Source organism: Balaenoptera musculus, chromosome 3 (assembly GCF_009873245.2).
Source record: "Balaenoptera musculus isolate JJ_BM4_2016_0621 chromosome 3, mBalMus1.pri.v3, whole genome shotgun sequence".
Classification (NCBI taxonomy): Eukaryota; Metazoa; Chordata; class Mammalia; order Artiodactyla; family Balaenopteridae; genus Balaenoptera; species Balaenoptera musculus.
Window position 1 is genome coordinate 627432 of NC_045787.1, and position 14812 is coordinate 642243.

Below are 14812 nucleotides of genomic sequence, written 5' to 3' on the forward strand. Positions count from 1 at the left end.
CAGCAGACAGGCAACCATGCCCGCGCCTCCACGCTGGGACAGGCTGAGCCCCTCCAGGGTGGCAGGAGAGGCTGGCGCCCTCCATGGGACAGGCTTGCGGGGGGCGGGAGGGGAGCCACCGCGGGACCCGGGTCACCGGCAGAGCCGGCTGGAGTCCGTGTCCGCTCCCGTGCCCGGCTGCTGTCTGTGCGGTTCCTGGCAGAGCCCCGCACGCCTGTCTCTGCCCCGGCCAGCAGCCCCTCCCCTCCGCAGGGCGGTGAGGGCCCCAGGGGTGCCCCCGGCACTCTGCTGGCTTGCGTTTCCAGGAGGGGCAAAGTGCCTCTTGAAAGGAAGCAGACACGTAGGATGAGTGAAAATAAGTGTGTTTGAGTTAAAAGCAAAATCTGATAGTTCATCTGATTGCTAAGTCTTTTGAACATAGATTCGGTTTGAAATTTAAAAGGTCGGAAAGATGTGACTCCAGCAGGGCTGCTGGCTCAGGCCGCGTGGTGCATTCACAGGACTGAGGAAGGGCGTCTCAGATAAGCTGTCTCCTTTAGCTGGGCTCTGCTGGGGTGCCGAGTGAATCAGTCAGGCCTGCAGCCTGGAGGCGGGAGCAGGCAGCGTGGGTGGGGCGGTCCTCCCCCGGTCTGCCTGTGTCCACGACGTCCATGCCCGCCCTCAGGACATGTCCAGTCTGATGCACACCATCTACGAGGCTGTCGGTGCCTCGGTCAGCCACTCCTCGGGCAGCAGCAGGACCCTCCGAGTGAAGCTGACTGTCAGCCCTGAGCCCTCCAGCAAGAGGAAGGAAGGTCCCCCCGCCGGCCAGGGTGAGGTCCTGGGCTCCTGGGCTGCAGCAGCTCCCTGCTCAGGTGCCCTGAAGACCCTGCTTTAAACGTCAGCCCACCCCTCCTTGCGGGCAGGCTTCCTGCACCCCCTGCCCCCGAACTGCATCTCCCCAGAGCTCCCACTCACCCTGCCGGGGGGTGTTAACTGTGTCTACTGTTCAGTGCCCCCATCACAGAAAAAATCTCTGTGGCTTCCTGAGCGTGGAAAGCGGGGCCTGGCACCTGGCGAGGGCTCGAAGCTGCTTGTTCAGTGAAGGAATGAGTGCGTGGGTGCTTGAGTGAGTGAATGAGTGAGCGAACGAGTGGGTGAATGAGTGAGCGAACGAGTGGGTGAATGAGTGAGTGAGTGAATGAGTGAGCGAACGAGTGGGTGAATGAGTGAGCGAACGAGTGGGTGAATGAGTGAGTGAGTGAATGAGTGAGCAAATGAATGAGTGAACAAGTGGGTGATTGAATGAATGAGTGAACGAGTGGGTGATTGAATGAGTGAATGAGTGAACGAGTGGGTGAGTGAACGAGTGCCCACCTGCCTCTTTCAGACCGGGAGCCCACTCGATGCAGGATGGAGGCGGAGCTCCCCGAGGACCCCAGGGTGGCCGACAAGAGGCTGTCCACGCACATCAGGTGAGGGGCTGGCGTCCAGCTCTGCCCTCCTCAGACGCGAGCGGCCCAGCCACACTCCTGCGTCCCACAGGCCTCCGGGGCTGTCCCCTTGGGGTGGCCCGCCAGGATGGGCACCTGGGCACAAAGGCCTGCATGCGGCCAGGGAGCCCCGGTCACTCCCTGCCATCGGGTGGGTGGCCGGCACTCGGGCTGGAGCTGGGCGCTCGTCGTCTGAGAGGCCGTGGGGCTTGAAGGGCAGCAGGGGTTCGGCCTCCAGACCCTCAGCCCAGCTGCTCCCGTGCCCTATGGCTCCACTCACTGGGGCAGCAGCCACGGAGCCCTAGCCGGCGTCCTAGGTGACGCAAAGACAGCGGAGGACACTGGGTGGGACCGTGGTCCTGGGGTCCCCTTGGCCCCTGCTTGTCCTAGCACCCGCCCCTTCTGGGCGGGCGTGCTGTTCAGAGCAAACCCTGCCCCCCATGCTGCACCAGGAGGCCCACCGCCGACCCCCACCCCTGCTCCGAGCGGGGGCCGTACTGCGTGGACGAGAACACGGAGCGGAGAAACCACTACCTGGACCTGGCGGGAATCGAGAACTACGCGTCTAAGTTCGGACCAGGTGGGTCCTGGAGACCGGGCCCCTGGCGCCAGGCCTGAGGGCTCCGGGTCCCTGCGGCGACCCAGCTGGGGCCCCGAGTCCCAGAGTGGGCCATTCAGGTGTGCGGGCAGGACTGGGTCCGGGTGGGATGTCCCAGGCCCCGCCAAGGGTCTCACGGGTGCCGTGTCTGCAGGGTCCCCCCCGGCGCAGGCCAGGCAGGAGCCCCCGGCCAGGGCCGCACACCCGCAGGGCCGGTCCCGCTCCCAGGAGTCGGACGCGCACGCCGCGCACCATCGCCGCTGCCTGGGGCTGGCTGAGCCCGCCCTGCTGGCCGCTGAGCCCGTGCCCCGGGCCCTGGACCTGCCGCCCCGGCCGAAGGGGCCGGAGAGGCCGTTCTTGAGGTCCCCCCAGGGCTCAGGGCGGCCGCCTGGGGCCCCCGGCGCGGGCAGGCCCGGGAGAGCCTTCAGCTTCCACCCGCCGGCCCCCCAAGCCCAGGCCCCGCCCCAGGACGGTCACCATGTCCCGCAGTCCCTGCCCCCACCCTACGGCCACAGGCGGTGCCGGCAGAGGGGCCGGGAGGGCCACTCGCCGCTCAAGGCCGCGCCGGGCCAGCCCGCTGCGCTGGAGCACGAGGCGGTGCGGGAGCTGCCCCCCGCGCTGCCGGGCGAGGCCTACGCGGTGCCGGCGGTCCAGCGCCACGAGCACCACCACCACCACGAGCACCACCACCACCACCACCACCACCACCACCCGGCCTAGCGGCCCGATGCGCCGGGGACCCACGCGGAGGGGCCTCTCACGCCGCGGCACCCCACCCCGAAGCTTCCTGTGTCATCCTGAACACACTCGTACGCTTAGCCGCCTGCACCTGCTTCTGTCACGGTACCACGGCGAGGCCCGCGGGCTCGAAGGGACTCTGCTCGGACGGCCTCGGCGTGTTCTCCTCTCGGAGCCCCGCTGGGTGCGTCTCCTGTGCGGCAGGGGGCGCGAGGCTGGTCACCGGCCCCGGGTGGCCGGGGGCTTTGTGGCTCCTGTGGCTCGTCCATGCTGAAGCCGGGAGGGGCGGCTCGGGGCCACGTGTGCGGTGGCGAGTTCCAGCGTGCGAGGCCGGCACGGATCATGGGGGAGAAGGGTGGCCACGCGGGGGGCCAGGGGAGTGGCCGGAGTCCAGAAAGGCGGAGGTGAAAGCCAAGAGGAGGGGCGGCCAGGCAGGGCCACAGGCGGTGCCACCAGCATCCCCAGAGGACACAGAGGTGGCCAGCGGGGCCAGGGAAGTGGGGGCGCCCCCGGCGCCCCCGAGACACACACGGACAGCCGGACAGGAGGCGGGCGTAAACCATTGAGCGCCGGACACAGCTTCAGCTTTGGAAAAGCGCGATTCCCTTTGGGAGGCTGGGAAGAGGGCTGCAGGCGAGCAGGAAGTCTGGGTGGCCCGCGGATCCCCTGAGGCAGGACGTGCCGCGGCTCCGTCTGAGACGGGCAACTTGTGAATTGGTGCAGCTGGTTTTGTATTTGCCTCCTTGGCACTGTGTTTAAGGATAAAGCAAATTGGTGGTTGACCTGTGATTGAGTTCTTCCCCAGTCATAATAAAAATACGTGCATTTTGTAACATGTCACACCTTGTTTTAAAGTGAGTTTTCAATCGAATCGGTCTGTCCCGCTGCACCAGCGTGTGGCCACGGGTGCAGACAGCTGGCCGCTCAGCTGGGACGGGCCCACGGTGCTCGGAGAGAGCATGTCCGTCGCTGTTTGTACGTTTGTAGAAGTAAAATTAACGCACGTGCAGGCACACAGAGCTCCGCATTCATGCATAACTCTTCCCCCACTTTACTGCTCTAAAAAAACCAAAACAAAAAAACCCCTAAGCCTAAAACTGGGCTCATGCTATGGGCACACTTCACACCTCTGTCTGGGGCTGCGTGGGCCGAGGCTTACGTGGAGACGCTGGCTCTTTGCGGATGCACCTCGCCTCCGTCTCCTCCTGCCCGCTTCTAGGTGCCGTGCTCGTGGCTGCTTTAAAAACCCTCTGGGCTTCCGAGTGGCTGGCGTCACTGTGAGCTGCACCCCGCGTGCTTGGAGGAGCAGGTGTCCCACATCTCAGGGCTCCGGGGATCTCAGGAGCAGACGCAGGCCGGGCCCGGGTGGCCCAGAGGCCAGCGGCCAGGTGTGGCCCCGCGTGGATGAGTCCACGTTCCATTCTGTTGTCGTGAACCCAGCTCCATGTCACCTGCCCCTCGGCACCAAATGTTGGCCCCGACCCCGGTCCCTTCCTGTGTGTGCAGAGCTCCTGCACCCGGTCCCCCATGAGGGGACTTTCAGTCCCAGCAGACCCGTCCAGCCCTGCCACCGCCCACGCCACCCTCAGGCGGAGCTAGCTGGCCGACCGGGAGTGTGCTGAGGCCTCAACGTCAGCCCGAGTCCAGACGCCGGTTTTAAAGACAAAATGTAAGTGAAATGCCATCAAACGGACCAGAAGCTGAGTGTGTGTGTCTGCTGCCTGTGGATCCGTGGAGGAGAGAGGCCCACCCTCCCTGCCGCCACCGTGGGTCCAGGACGGCTGAAAGGGACAGAGCGCCGTTTGAGAGCAGCGACGAGGAAGATGACTTACGAGCACACAAAGGGCCCTGGGCGGCCGCGGACACATTAACTAAACGTCCACACGTGGAGAACAGCTTGTCTCCCGTGGATGCAGCGGCTTGACCTGGGGCGGGGCCCCGGGACCACATGGGCCAGGGGAAGCAGATGCCCTCCTGGGAGAAAGGCTGTGAGACAGAGGTGGGCGGGGTCAGCGGAGCTGTGTCCAGCCTGCTTTGGGGGCAGCTCCTGCCCGCTGGGCCTGGGCGGGGGGGTGGGGCAGGGAGGAGCCAGAGGCCCCAGCGCCGGGTCCACCAGGAAAGCTGCGTGGTGACTGGTCAAGTGCAGAGAGATGCCTTCTGTAACAGAAGCAAAGCGCCTCGTTACTTATTTGTTGTTAAGTGTAGATTTGGCTACTGGACGATCCCGAAACTGGCCCAACCTGTGTCTTCCTTCCTAAGAAGGCCCTCCCGGTGAGCGTGTTGCCCGATACCCCTGGTACGAGTGAGCGAAGGTCTTTGCGATACTCGGGGGCATGGCCTCTGGTCCTCGGCTGATCGCAGGGCTGTCAGCTTGGCCACCCCACCTCCTGGTCCCCTGTCCACACACCGGCCCCCCTCTCGCCCCCTTCCCGGGCCTGTGCTCTCGGCCGCTCCGCTCGTGCGTGCGGTCCCTGTCTGCTCGGCCCAAAGGTGAATCCAGAGAGCAAGCAGCCCGGCTTCCCGGTGCCACACCACGCAGGCCACTGGCCCCTGCCTGCCCCCCCGAGCCCGGGAGCCTCTCTCCTCCGTGTCCCTCTGAGCAGACACGGCGTGGTCAGTTATGTCTCTGCACTCGTGGCACCTGGTGTGGGACGTGGGAGGAGACAGCCTGCCAGGGCCCCCACCCCGGGCCCCACTCCTGCTCCCAAGGCCACTCTCTGCCTCATTCCCTCACTTCTGCCTGCAGCCCTCATGCGTCTCTGCGCCTGAGATGAGCCCCGTGCCCCAACCCCGCGTGCCGGGCCGGCCTCGCCTGTGCCTGCTGCCTGTGGGGCCCGTTCCCGTCTGCTCCTGGGGCACCCACAGCTTGTCCTGGGCCCAGGCTCTTCATGGGAGCCCAGCGAGCACGGAGGGTGAGTGAGGGAGTGAGGGAGTGAGTGGACGCCGCCCGCCACCACCAGACACAGGACAGCCGCCGCCCAGTCTGAGCCTGGAAGGACCGGGAGGGCGGTGCCCGCCACTGGCCATCGTCCAAGAAGTGGGACCCGGGGCCTCCCACGGGCTTCGCGAGCTACTTGCTCCCACCGTACACACACCCACGGCGCCTCCGTCAGGGCTGGGGGGTGGCTGGGGGGTCGCTGCCCCAGGGGGGAGCCAACCATGGACAAGCCCGCGGCCCCAGCTGCCTCTTCGCCCTCCGAAGCGCCTGGCGCTGAGTCCGGCGGGGCTGCATCCCCAAGGCGACCCCAGGCAGCTCCAGGTTGAGGGTCCACGCGCACCGCGGGGAGGGCCTCGACCGCTCCGTGCCTCCCCAGACTCTGCAAACAGCAGGTCGGAGACACAGCTGGGCGGCCAGGGTTAGAGCCGCTGCTGGCGTCCACGGCGAGGGGGCAGCACAAGGGGGGCGCTGGGAGGGAGCAGGGGTCAGACGTTGCCAGGGAAACCGGGGAGGCAGCCAACGGGGGCAGCGGCCGGGGAGGCTGAGGATTCACCACCTCCTTAGAACACTTCTCTTCGCCCTAAACAGAGACCCCGTGCCCGCCAGGGGCTCCCACTCTCCACCCCGGCCCCCGTGTGTACCGTCAGCCGGTCCGTCTGTGGCTCTGCCCACTCTGGACACGTAACGGGAACCTGACGGTCGTGCCCGGCATCTTTCTCACAGCAGAACGCTCTCGGGGCTCACCTGTGTGGCAGCGTCAGCACTTGGTCCGTCTCAGGACTGAGTCACACACCATCAAACGTGCACACGCTGTGCTCGTCCACGTGCATCAGCTGACACGTGGGCTGTTCCGCAGCGGGGCGGCCGTGAGTGCTGGAACAGGCGCTTTCACGGCTGCTCGGGCATCCGTTTCTCCTGGCTTTTACGTCCAGGAGTGGAGCTGCTGGGTCTCCTGGTTTAACACATTTAGGAGCTGCAACTCTGTCCCCACAGTTTCTCTACGTCCAGGCAACACTCGTCAGTCTCCTTTCTGTGGTCACGCCTACATCCTCGCAGGCGGGAAGGGCTGTCTCGCCACGAGCCCGTGTCAGGACACAGGGCCCCTCGTGACAGATTCTCTGCCGATTCCACCCTGATAGAGACGACAGGTGGAGTCATCTCAGCCGACAGCAGGATTTCACTGCTGTGCTGCACACGCACCATGGGGGGACACGGGACAGCTCCCTGTTGCTGTCCAACAGCTTTGGTTGTTCTCGTTTGGTTTTTACTTCTTTCAACCAATTCACATGATGATTCTTTCGCCATCTGAGTGTGCTTTGGCTGATCAGACCTGAAATAAAACTCCTCCAAGAAAAGAAAGGGAGGGGAGCATCCCCAAATGTTTAATTTCTATGCTGAACGAGTCACAGGAGATTCTTCAACATACTCAGATTTTATACAATTTTATTCTTCTACTAACAAAATCATACAAAGAGCCTAAAAAAGGAAAACATGAAGTCAACTTTAAAATGGCTGCAGTTACGGTTACACAGCTGACAGTATGGAAAGGATGCCCAGTGTAGACAGACACAGCAGGAGGCAGGTGGGAGGCCCAGGCACCTCCGTTCCACGTGAGCTGGGGTCATGTGACTTAGGACAGGGACTGGCGGCCCCTCCCCAGACGCGCGAGGGGTCTGGAAGCCACTGAGGTGGGTTTCACTGCCTAACTCAGCACTGAACCAAGACCCCCCACTCCCCAGCCCAGCTGTGGCATTTGGCACATGTTGTGGCCGCCGAATGCTGCCCGGCCACCCTGCAGAAGCGTCTGGAAGCACACGCTTAGCCCCTGCCTGACCTGAAATCCATGCACCAGGCCGATTCCCTCGGGAGCCCACGGAAGCCAGAGAAGGCCAATGGCTGGTCTGTTTGGAGCCCCTTTCACAGAGGCTATCTCCTTATGGTCAACTTTTATCACTCAAACTCCCCCAGGTGTTTAAATAAATAAATAAGCCATCGGGAAAGTGAGGCACAAATTACTGCGACAATATACAGTGGACGTGATCACGCGTGTAAAGTGCAAACAGTCCCGGATCATTGGAAGGTATCGTGTCAGCGCCCTCGATGTCGCTGGGACCACCCGTCAGTGCCCTCCATGTGGCTGGGACCACCTGTCAGCGCCCTAAACACAGCTGGGACCGTCGGTGCCGGTGGGAGGGGACACACAGGCTCAGCTGACAGCCGGGTGCCGTGACTGCTGACGCCACAGGCCCTCCCGCGGCTGCAGCCTCGTCCCCTTTCTCCAGCATGAAGTGTGGAAACTGAGATCACAGGGGCGGGTGCACGTCGGACGCTCAAGTGTGTGGCGCTCCCAGCCCCGAAGGCTCCCCTGCTGCTGCCTGCAGGTTCCCGGAGCATAAACGCAGGCGGACGCCCAGCTGGGAAGAGCCGGTGCCTGAGCCCGGGCCGCCTGAAGGGCCTGCACCGAGCCCTCAGCTGCAGAGGATCAACCTGTCTGTGGGCTTCTCGCAGGCACCCTGGGGTGGGGGGGATCTGAGTGACCGTAACTGCACGACAGCCCAAAGATCCAACCCAGGGAAATCGATTCTAGAATCCAAGGGGCTTCCCACCTCCTCTGTCACCACGAGACGGCCGGCCATGTCGCAGGTCACGGCCAGCCTCGCCGGGGCGGGTGGGGGGAAGGGGGGCACGAGGGCTTCGCGCCTCCCTCGGCCGCGAGGAAATCTTGAGTCAGGTGCCGGCTCTTGGCCCGGACAGGAGAGCCCCTGGAGGCATGCAGGTGCTGGTCGGCAGGCATCGCGGCGCCATCCGCACACCCGCCGGGCACAGCCCCGAGCGGCCGGACGTTAGGAGTAGATGGTGACCACCTCCCGGCCGCTGCCCCTAACCAGGAGGGCCCTGTTCAGCCCCTCGGTCAGGACCTCGAGGAACTCCATGTCTGGGGGCACCGAGTCAAGGACAAAGCCAACCCCTCCAGGTGCGTGGCTGCAAGGGTGAACGGAGCGCCTTTAACCACCCAAGAGCCCATGTCCGGTTAGGGCTCGGCTGGAGAAAGAGGCGAGGACGGGACAGGGAAGGCCAGGATCCGGGGCCTTCAGGGGAGGAGACTTGGGGTGGGGGGTAGGGGAGGAGGGACCAGTGTGAGGGAAAGAGGGGCACTGACCCTGCCAAGGAGGGACCTGTCCACTCGCCAAGACCCTGGATAGGCCGGGGAGTCCCGGTCAGCACGAGGCACAGACTCCTGAAGCGTGTGGTCAGCCTGAGGCTTAAAACCCGGGAACAAGGCTGCTTACCTCCTCCCACCTCCTCCCGCCCCCGGGGGGCCGACCTGTGACCCCGAGGCCAGGACGACAGCCTCGTGCCCCGCAGCTGGCCCACGAGGGCTCCAGCCGGCGGGGGGCTTCAGGGTACCTGGTGCCGGGAAGGGCTTGGGGGTGGAGCCACGGCTCTGCCACGTCCTAGAGACGGGCGGGAAGGGATCCGGCCGGGCGGGAGCTCAGAGCCCAGCGCCGACGAGGACCCAGAGCCGGAGCTGCAGCAGGAGGGGTCGGGGTCGGTGATGCGGCGACCCCCCCCGCCGGGTGTTCGGTCTCTGAGCCCACATGCTCCTCACTCGCCACCCTGACCCAGGGGGCCACTGTGATCTCCACGGAGGCCCCGGGAAGGCCACCTCCTCAGTCACGTGGCCACACTGCCCCCTCGGCCCCGGTGCTCACGCCCGAGTCAAGCAGGGGCGACTCCTGGGGCTCCCCCGCCCGGCTGCCCTGGGGCCCCAGCAGCTAAAACGTGGGGAGGAGACGCACACTCGCCCGCTGGCTCCCGGCCCCCTGCCGGCCACGTGGGGACCAGGCAGCTGGCAGGAGCCGCCGGCTCACAGCCTCTGCATCCGCCTGCCCACGGCCCCGCGGGCGGCCCATGGCGAAGCGGCTCTGCTCCGGGCCACCCGGGCTGGCCGCCCCCCCCCGCCCCCGACGTCGAGGGCCCCGCAGCTCCCGATCCCTGCCCCGGGCGTCTCCACTGAGCAGGAGAGGAGAGAGGTGTTATCCTGCCGCGGCAGCGGCGCCCCGACACGGGGACAGCATCCGGGAAAGGATACAGTTCTCGTCCCCCTGCCGGTTTCTGGGGGGGCCCGGCATGTTCAGCAGGACCAGCTGGGCATCCTGGGACTTGTCAAGGACAACGCCATTGAGCTTCACGGCGGTGTGCATCCTCCGGACGTTGGACTGGTCCCTGTGGGAGGAAGACGGTCACTCGGCACCTCCAGCCGAGGTCCTGGGTGCCGGGCTCAGGCCCCACCCTGCCCGCTCCACTTCCGTCCGAAAGGGCGGGTGAAAACAGATCAGACCCGCCACCCGGAGAACCCCCGGCACGGCGATTCCACGCGGAGGCCAAGATGACAGCCGGGCGAATCAGCTTCTGCTCCCAAGCACTGCCCCTCGGGCGGGAGCAGCCCCTTCGACGGCACAGCGTGCACCTCTAGGTCACGGAGCGTCTCCCGCGGAGACCCTGCCCTGCAGCTGAGCCTGCCCTAAACGCTGCCCCTCGCTCCTTCCAACGCAGGCTGGGGTCCAGGGGGCTGCAGAGAGGCTGAGCGAGGAAGGGCCCAGCCCTCCACCCGCTCCGGAGGCCCGAGGTCCTGGAACAGAGCCGGAGATTCCGGCCGAGAGTGCGGCCGCCATGAGGCCCACCCCCGGCTCTTCGTCCAGCTGGCCGACGGCTGAAGGACGAGAGCCCCGCCCTTGGTGACCCGGACCCCGTGCCCGTACGCTCACTGCCTGCCCGGTCCCCACACTCCTCGAAGCGGGCGCACCACCCACCGTGCACCCGTGGTTCTCGAGGGGTCCCGGGCAACCAGGCCTGGCAGCGGTCCCCAAGGGAGCATCCCCGGGGAAGCAAGACTGGGGACACCAGGCGCTCAGGCACCTGCGTGCTGGCCCTCCCCCTCCCCAGGCCCCTCCCCCGTGAGCTGGGTTCCAAGAAGCAGGCGGCAGACCCCCCGGCTGGGAAGACCCGCCTCGCTGCACCAGCACCCCCTCTGCGCTGGGCGCTCCAGCACCGCCGCCAACTCTGGGGCCGCACACAGGATACGTAGCTCAAAGGTCACCCGTGCCTCGGACATGAGAGGGACGGGCAGACGGGCAGACATACACACAGAGGCCGCCACACAAGGGGTCAGGGAAAGGCCCCCAGGATGCATTCCGGGCCACAACCTTTGATCAACGCAACCCTTAAGCCAAGTAAATCCAATCACAGCCTCCAATTACCAGGAGGGAGACAGGGAGATGGAGCCCTTGCTTTCCTCTCTCCAATTTTATCTGGTAAAATTACAGGTTGGGTCTCTGTCCACAGCAGTCGGGGGTCTTTCGTTACAAGAACCGTGAATCAGTTGCCAGGATGGGCCACAATTACCAGTGCGTTTGGGGACAAGGCGATCCCAGGAATGCGTGTGGGACACTGAAGGGCCTCTCAAGGTTAACAGTCTGAAAACACATATAATCTTAAAATCAGGAGTTTGGGTCTGCACAGACCCGCAGCTCCAAGATGACAGGCCCCGTGGAGGCGAGAGAGGCGCGGACGTGGGGCTGGGCAGCCCGTGTGTCCAGGAAGTTAACGGAAACCTGCACTGCCTCCACAACCGGCCACGAGGCCACCAAATGGAAACACGTGGCCATTGCTGAGCCTGAGAAGGGCTTCCCTCACGGGGTCCTCTGAGGCTGGGAACTGCACGTGGGGCGGGGGCCGCCCGGGGCGGAGGAAGTCTCCGTGGGGGGCAAGACTGGAAACCCAGGCCCTTGGCTCCTGACGGAGACACGGAGGCGGCCGGCGAGACAGAGGCGCCCACACGCCTGGGGGCCAGCAAGCCCCCCGCAGGGCGCCCACCGCGGCGACCTTTAGTTGGGCACGTGCCACCTGTGGGCCGACCTCCAACCTTCCGGGAGCCCCTCCAGCCCACCCCGAGGAGAAGCCAGACGGGAGTGAGGTCCCGTCCCCCGCTCGCATCCTGCTGACCCCTGCCAGGCGCACGCGGGGCACGGGCCCACGGCTCACCGCGCCTTTTGTGGGGGGGACACGCACGCCTGTGTCCACGGGCTTGTTTTTGTCTTTTTAATTAGGAGGCTGTACTCGTAGGGCTCTACAAGGTCGTGAAAACACGGCAGGAGGTGCAGTACTCGGCCCAGCGTTTCCCGACTCATCTGCACGTTTTGCTCCCTCAGTGTGCGATGCACTCGGGTTTAGGGGCTGGAACAGGAAGTGCACCCCAAGTCCTAAGGCTCCACGGAGCACGCTGGCCGGGCTCCCACGGGAGGGAAAACAGCCCGAAAATCATGGGGGAACCAGGGGTGGACAGATGCACAGAGAGACAGCAACCCCAGGCGGGCCCTGGAGCCCTGGCCCTAAGCCTCCAGGGGCCGGCCATGCAGAGGTTCATCCACATCCCTTCTCACGAGACTAAAGGTGGCAGCTTCCTACGGGGCAAAAAGGCACCCGGTGCCGGGCAGACGGGAGGAAACGCCGTCCTGGACGAGCTGAGATGAGGTCCGAACCCCCAGCCCCAAGGGATGTGGGTGAACGATCGCTACCAGCTACGGGCACAGCACACGCTCTGCTCCGCTGTAGAGCCGCTCGGGACCAACCGCCCTCCAACCTCAGTCCTCACGCGCTACCCAGAGAAGGGATTTCGGGTGTGTGCCCTGAGCCGCTCCGAACGGAGTGAGCAAACTAAACAGGAAATTACTGAAAGCCACAGTGGGTGAGCGCCACCTGCACACGGACATGCGCACGTGGCCCAGGCACATATACACGGACACGCACACACGGGCCAGACACATATACAAGGACATGCACACACACCCGGACACGTACACACGGCCCAGGCACGTATACATGGACACGCACACACACACAGACATGCGCACACGGCCGAGGCACACATACACGGACACGCGTACACACCTGGCTGAGCACACACACTGGGACGTGCATGCACACACAGAACTCGGCACACACGTACACGGGCACACCCGCACACAGGGCTGAGCACGTATGCATGGACACATGCACACACAAGGCCATGCACGCACACTGGGGCGTGCACACACACACAGGGCTCTGCACACACATGTACTCACGGGCACACCCACACACGGGGCCCTGCACACACACAGGGCTGTGCACACACTCGGACACGCACACGCGGTTCACGGGGGCTGTGCGTGCAGCGCATGCCAGGCAACCACGTCTACGAGGTCCCGCGTAAAGGGAGTGACTTACAGGTTTCCCCATTCTCTACATGGAAGAGAAAACAGAGAGCACGTTACTTTAAGAGGAAACACGACACACGCTTTGCACAACTACTGGGCTCACCCCAGGCTGCCCTTTCTCAGCTGACTGTGGTCCTCCTCAAGCGGACTGACCCCTCGGGCCCCGCCGATGACTCAGGGCTCCAGAGCTCTGCTCCGCCACCGAAGACCCGGGAGATACTGTCCTAGTCTCCCACTCGGGACCCCTCCCCAGGTCCAGCCACGCCACCAACTGGCACCTGTGCCAGCCCTGGGGGCCCTCAGCTCAACACCACAGCCAAGAGCCAAGGAGGGGGATGGGCCCTGGCCCGACGGGCAGCCTGGAGGTCACCGTGGGGGTTCAGGCCTGACCTCTAGGTGCTGGGACACCCACCAGGAACACTGACGGTGGCATCGCCGCCAACTCACCACCCGCGTCCCCGCTAACTGGTCCTGGAAGGAGACTGCGGCCCTGGGCCGGCTCCGCCCTCTCAGAGGCTGGGTGTGCCTGCCGCTCCGCACGGCGGCAAAGGGGCCCCTCGTGGCTGCGGGCTGGTGCAGGTGGACACTCACGGCTTCAGGCTGAAGAGATCCCTGAACCCGGACACGCTGGCGTCCTTATTCCGGTGCTTCTCGGCGACCAGCTTCTCCTTCGTCCAGGTCATCTGCACCTTGTCCAGCGTGGACGGGGCCTGGGTCCTGGCGGCCATGGCCGAGTGGGAGATGGTGTTCCTGTCGTGGATTAGCTGCGCCTGGTGGGACAGCAGGACACTCAGCAGCCGCACCGTGACAGCAGGAACCCATCCCGCGGGGAGGGGACGTGCACAGGGAGAGAAGCCGGCCGGCCCCGGACCCGAGACAGAGCACAACCCACGGGGCCTGGGGACGTCTGGGCCGGCCCTCCCAGCCCCACCTGGCCAGACCCCTCCTCCTGGGCTCCAGACCAAACCCATCGCTACATTTCTGTCTCCTCCTGTCCCAGCTCTGAAAGCCCCTGAGAAAGGACCTTTCCAGACTTGTTGACACGAGATGTTGACGTGCACATCTCTGCACTGGACACAGCCCTGCACACACAGGCCCTGCCTTGACCTGCTCATCCGCCCGTTCACTTGCTCATCCTTCCATCGATCCATCTGTCCATCCATCCTTCCATCCAACCATCCATCTATCCTTCCATCCATCCACCCACCCACCCACCCACCCATCCATCCATCCATCCATCTATCCTTCCATCCACCCACCCACCCATCCATCCATCCATCCATCCATCCATCCATCCATCCATCCATCCATCTATCCTTCCATCCATCCATCCATCCATCCATCCATCCATCCATGCATCCATCCATCCATCCATGCATCCATCCTTCCATCCGTCCATCCTTCCATCCATCCATCCTTCCCCTCACCCATCCATCCACCCTCTCACTCATCAACAGCAGAGGGGCTGTCAGGGAGCCCACGTCCTTGGGGCGGGGCCGTCAGTGCCATGGAGTCTGGGGAAGGGCAGGTGCAGGAGGAAGGAGCTCCCATGTCACACAAGGTGCCCGGGGAGCTGTGTCCAAAGAAGGCACTGACGACAGCCAGAAGGAGCTGGAGGAGGCCTGTGGGGGTGAGGGGTCGGGGCCCCCAGGAAACCGCAGCGGCCTGTGTGGCGAGAGCGAAGGTCACTCAGGCAGGGACAGGGTCAGGCCGTGCAGGGCCGTGGAGACACGTGAGCTGGGACAAGGCTGGGAGGGGTGTAACGAGTTGGCGGCTGCTGGTTTGAGGAGGGAGGGACAGGAGGAGG

The 14812-nt window shown here is 64.8% G+C and overlaps 2 protein-coding genes across 9 annotated transcripts in view; one reads left to right on the forward strand and one right to left on the reverse strand.

Moving 5' to 3' along the window:
• The window catches only part of NKD2 (NKD inhibitor of WNT signaling pathway 2), a 28075-nt gene extending 24427 nt beyond the window's left edge, over nucleotides 1–3648 (forward strand). For 2 of the 3 annotated variants that reach the window (XM_036848625.1, XM_036848627.1), the window contains 4 exons: nucleotides 665–854; nucleotides 1370–1454; nucleotides 1925–2052; nucleotides 2225–3648. In XM_036848625.1, the coding sequence (XP_036704520.1) occupies nucleotides 665–854; nucleotides 1370–1454; nucleotides 1925–2052; nucleotides 2225–2790 (969 nt within the window). In that variant the 3' untranslated portion in view covers nucleotides 2791–3648. The remainder of the gene's footprint in view (nucleotides 1–664; nucleotides 855–1369; nucleotides 1455–1924; nucleotides 2053–2224) is intronic. The other variant, XM_036848628.1, reaches the window with a different exon arrangement.
• A 3524-nt stretch (nucleotides 3649–7172) lies between these two features.
• SLC12A7 (solute carrier family 12 member 7) overlaps nucleotides 7173–14812 on the reverse strand; it is a 66414-nt gene continuing 58774 nt past the window's right edge. For 5 of the 6 annotated variants that reach the window (XM_036846797.1, XM_036846796.1, XM_036846799.1 and 2 more), the window contains 4 exons: nucleotides 13597–13775; nucleotides 13016–13030; nucleotides 9840–9973; nucleotides 7173–8681 (listed from right to left, as the gene is read on the reverse strand). In XM_036846797.1, coding sequence (XP_036702692.1) covers nucleotides 8590–8681; nucleotides 9840–9973; nucleotides 13016–13030; nucleotides 13597–13775 — 420 coding nt within the window. In that variant the 3' untranslated portion in view covers nucleotides 7173–8589. The remainder of the gene's footprint in view (nucleotides 8682–9839; nucleotides 9974–13015; nucleotides 13031–13596; nucleotides 13776–14812) is intronic. The other variant, XM_036846795.1, reaches the window with a different exon arrangement.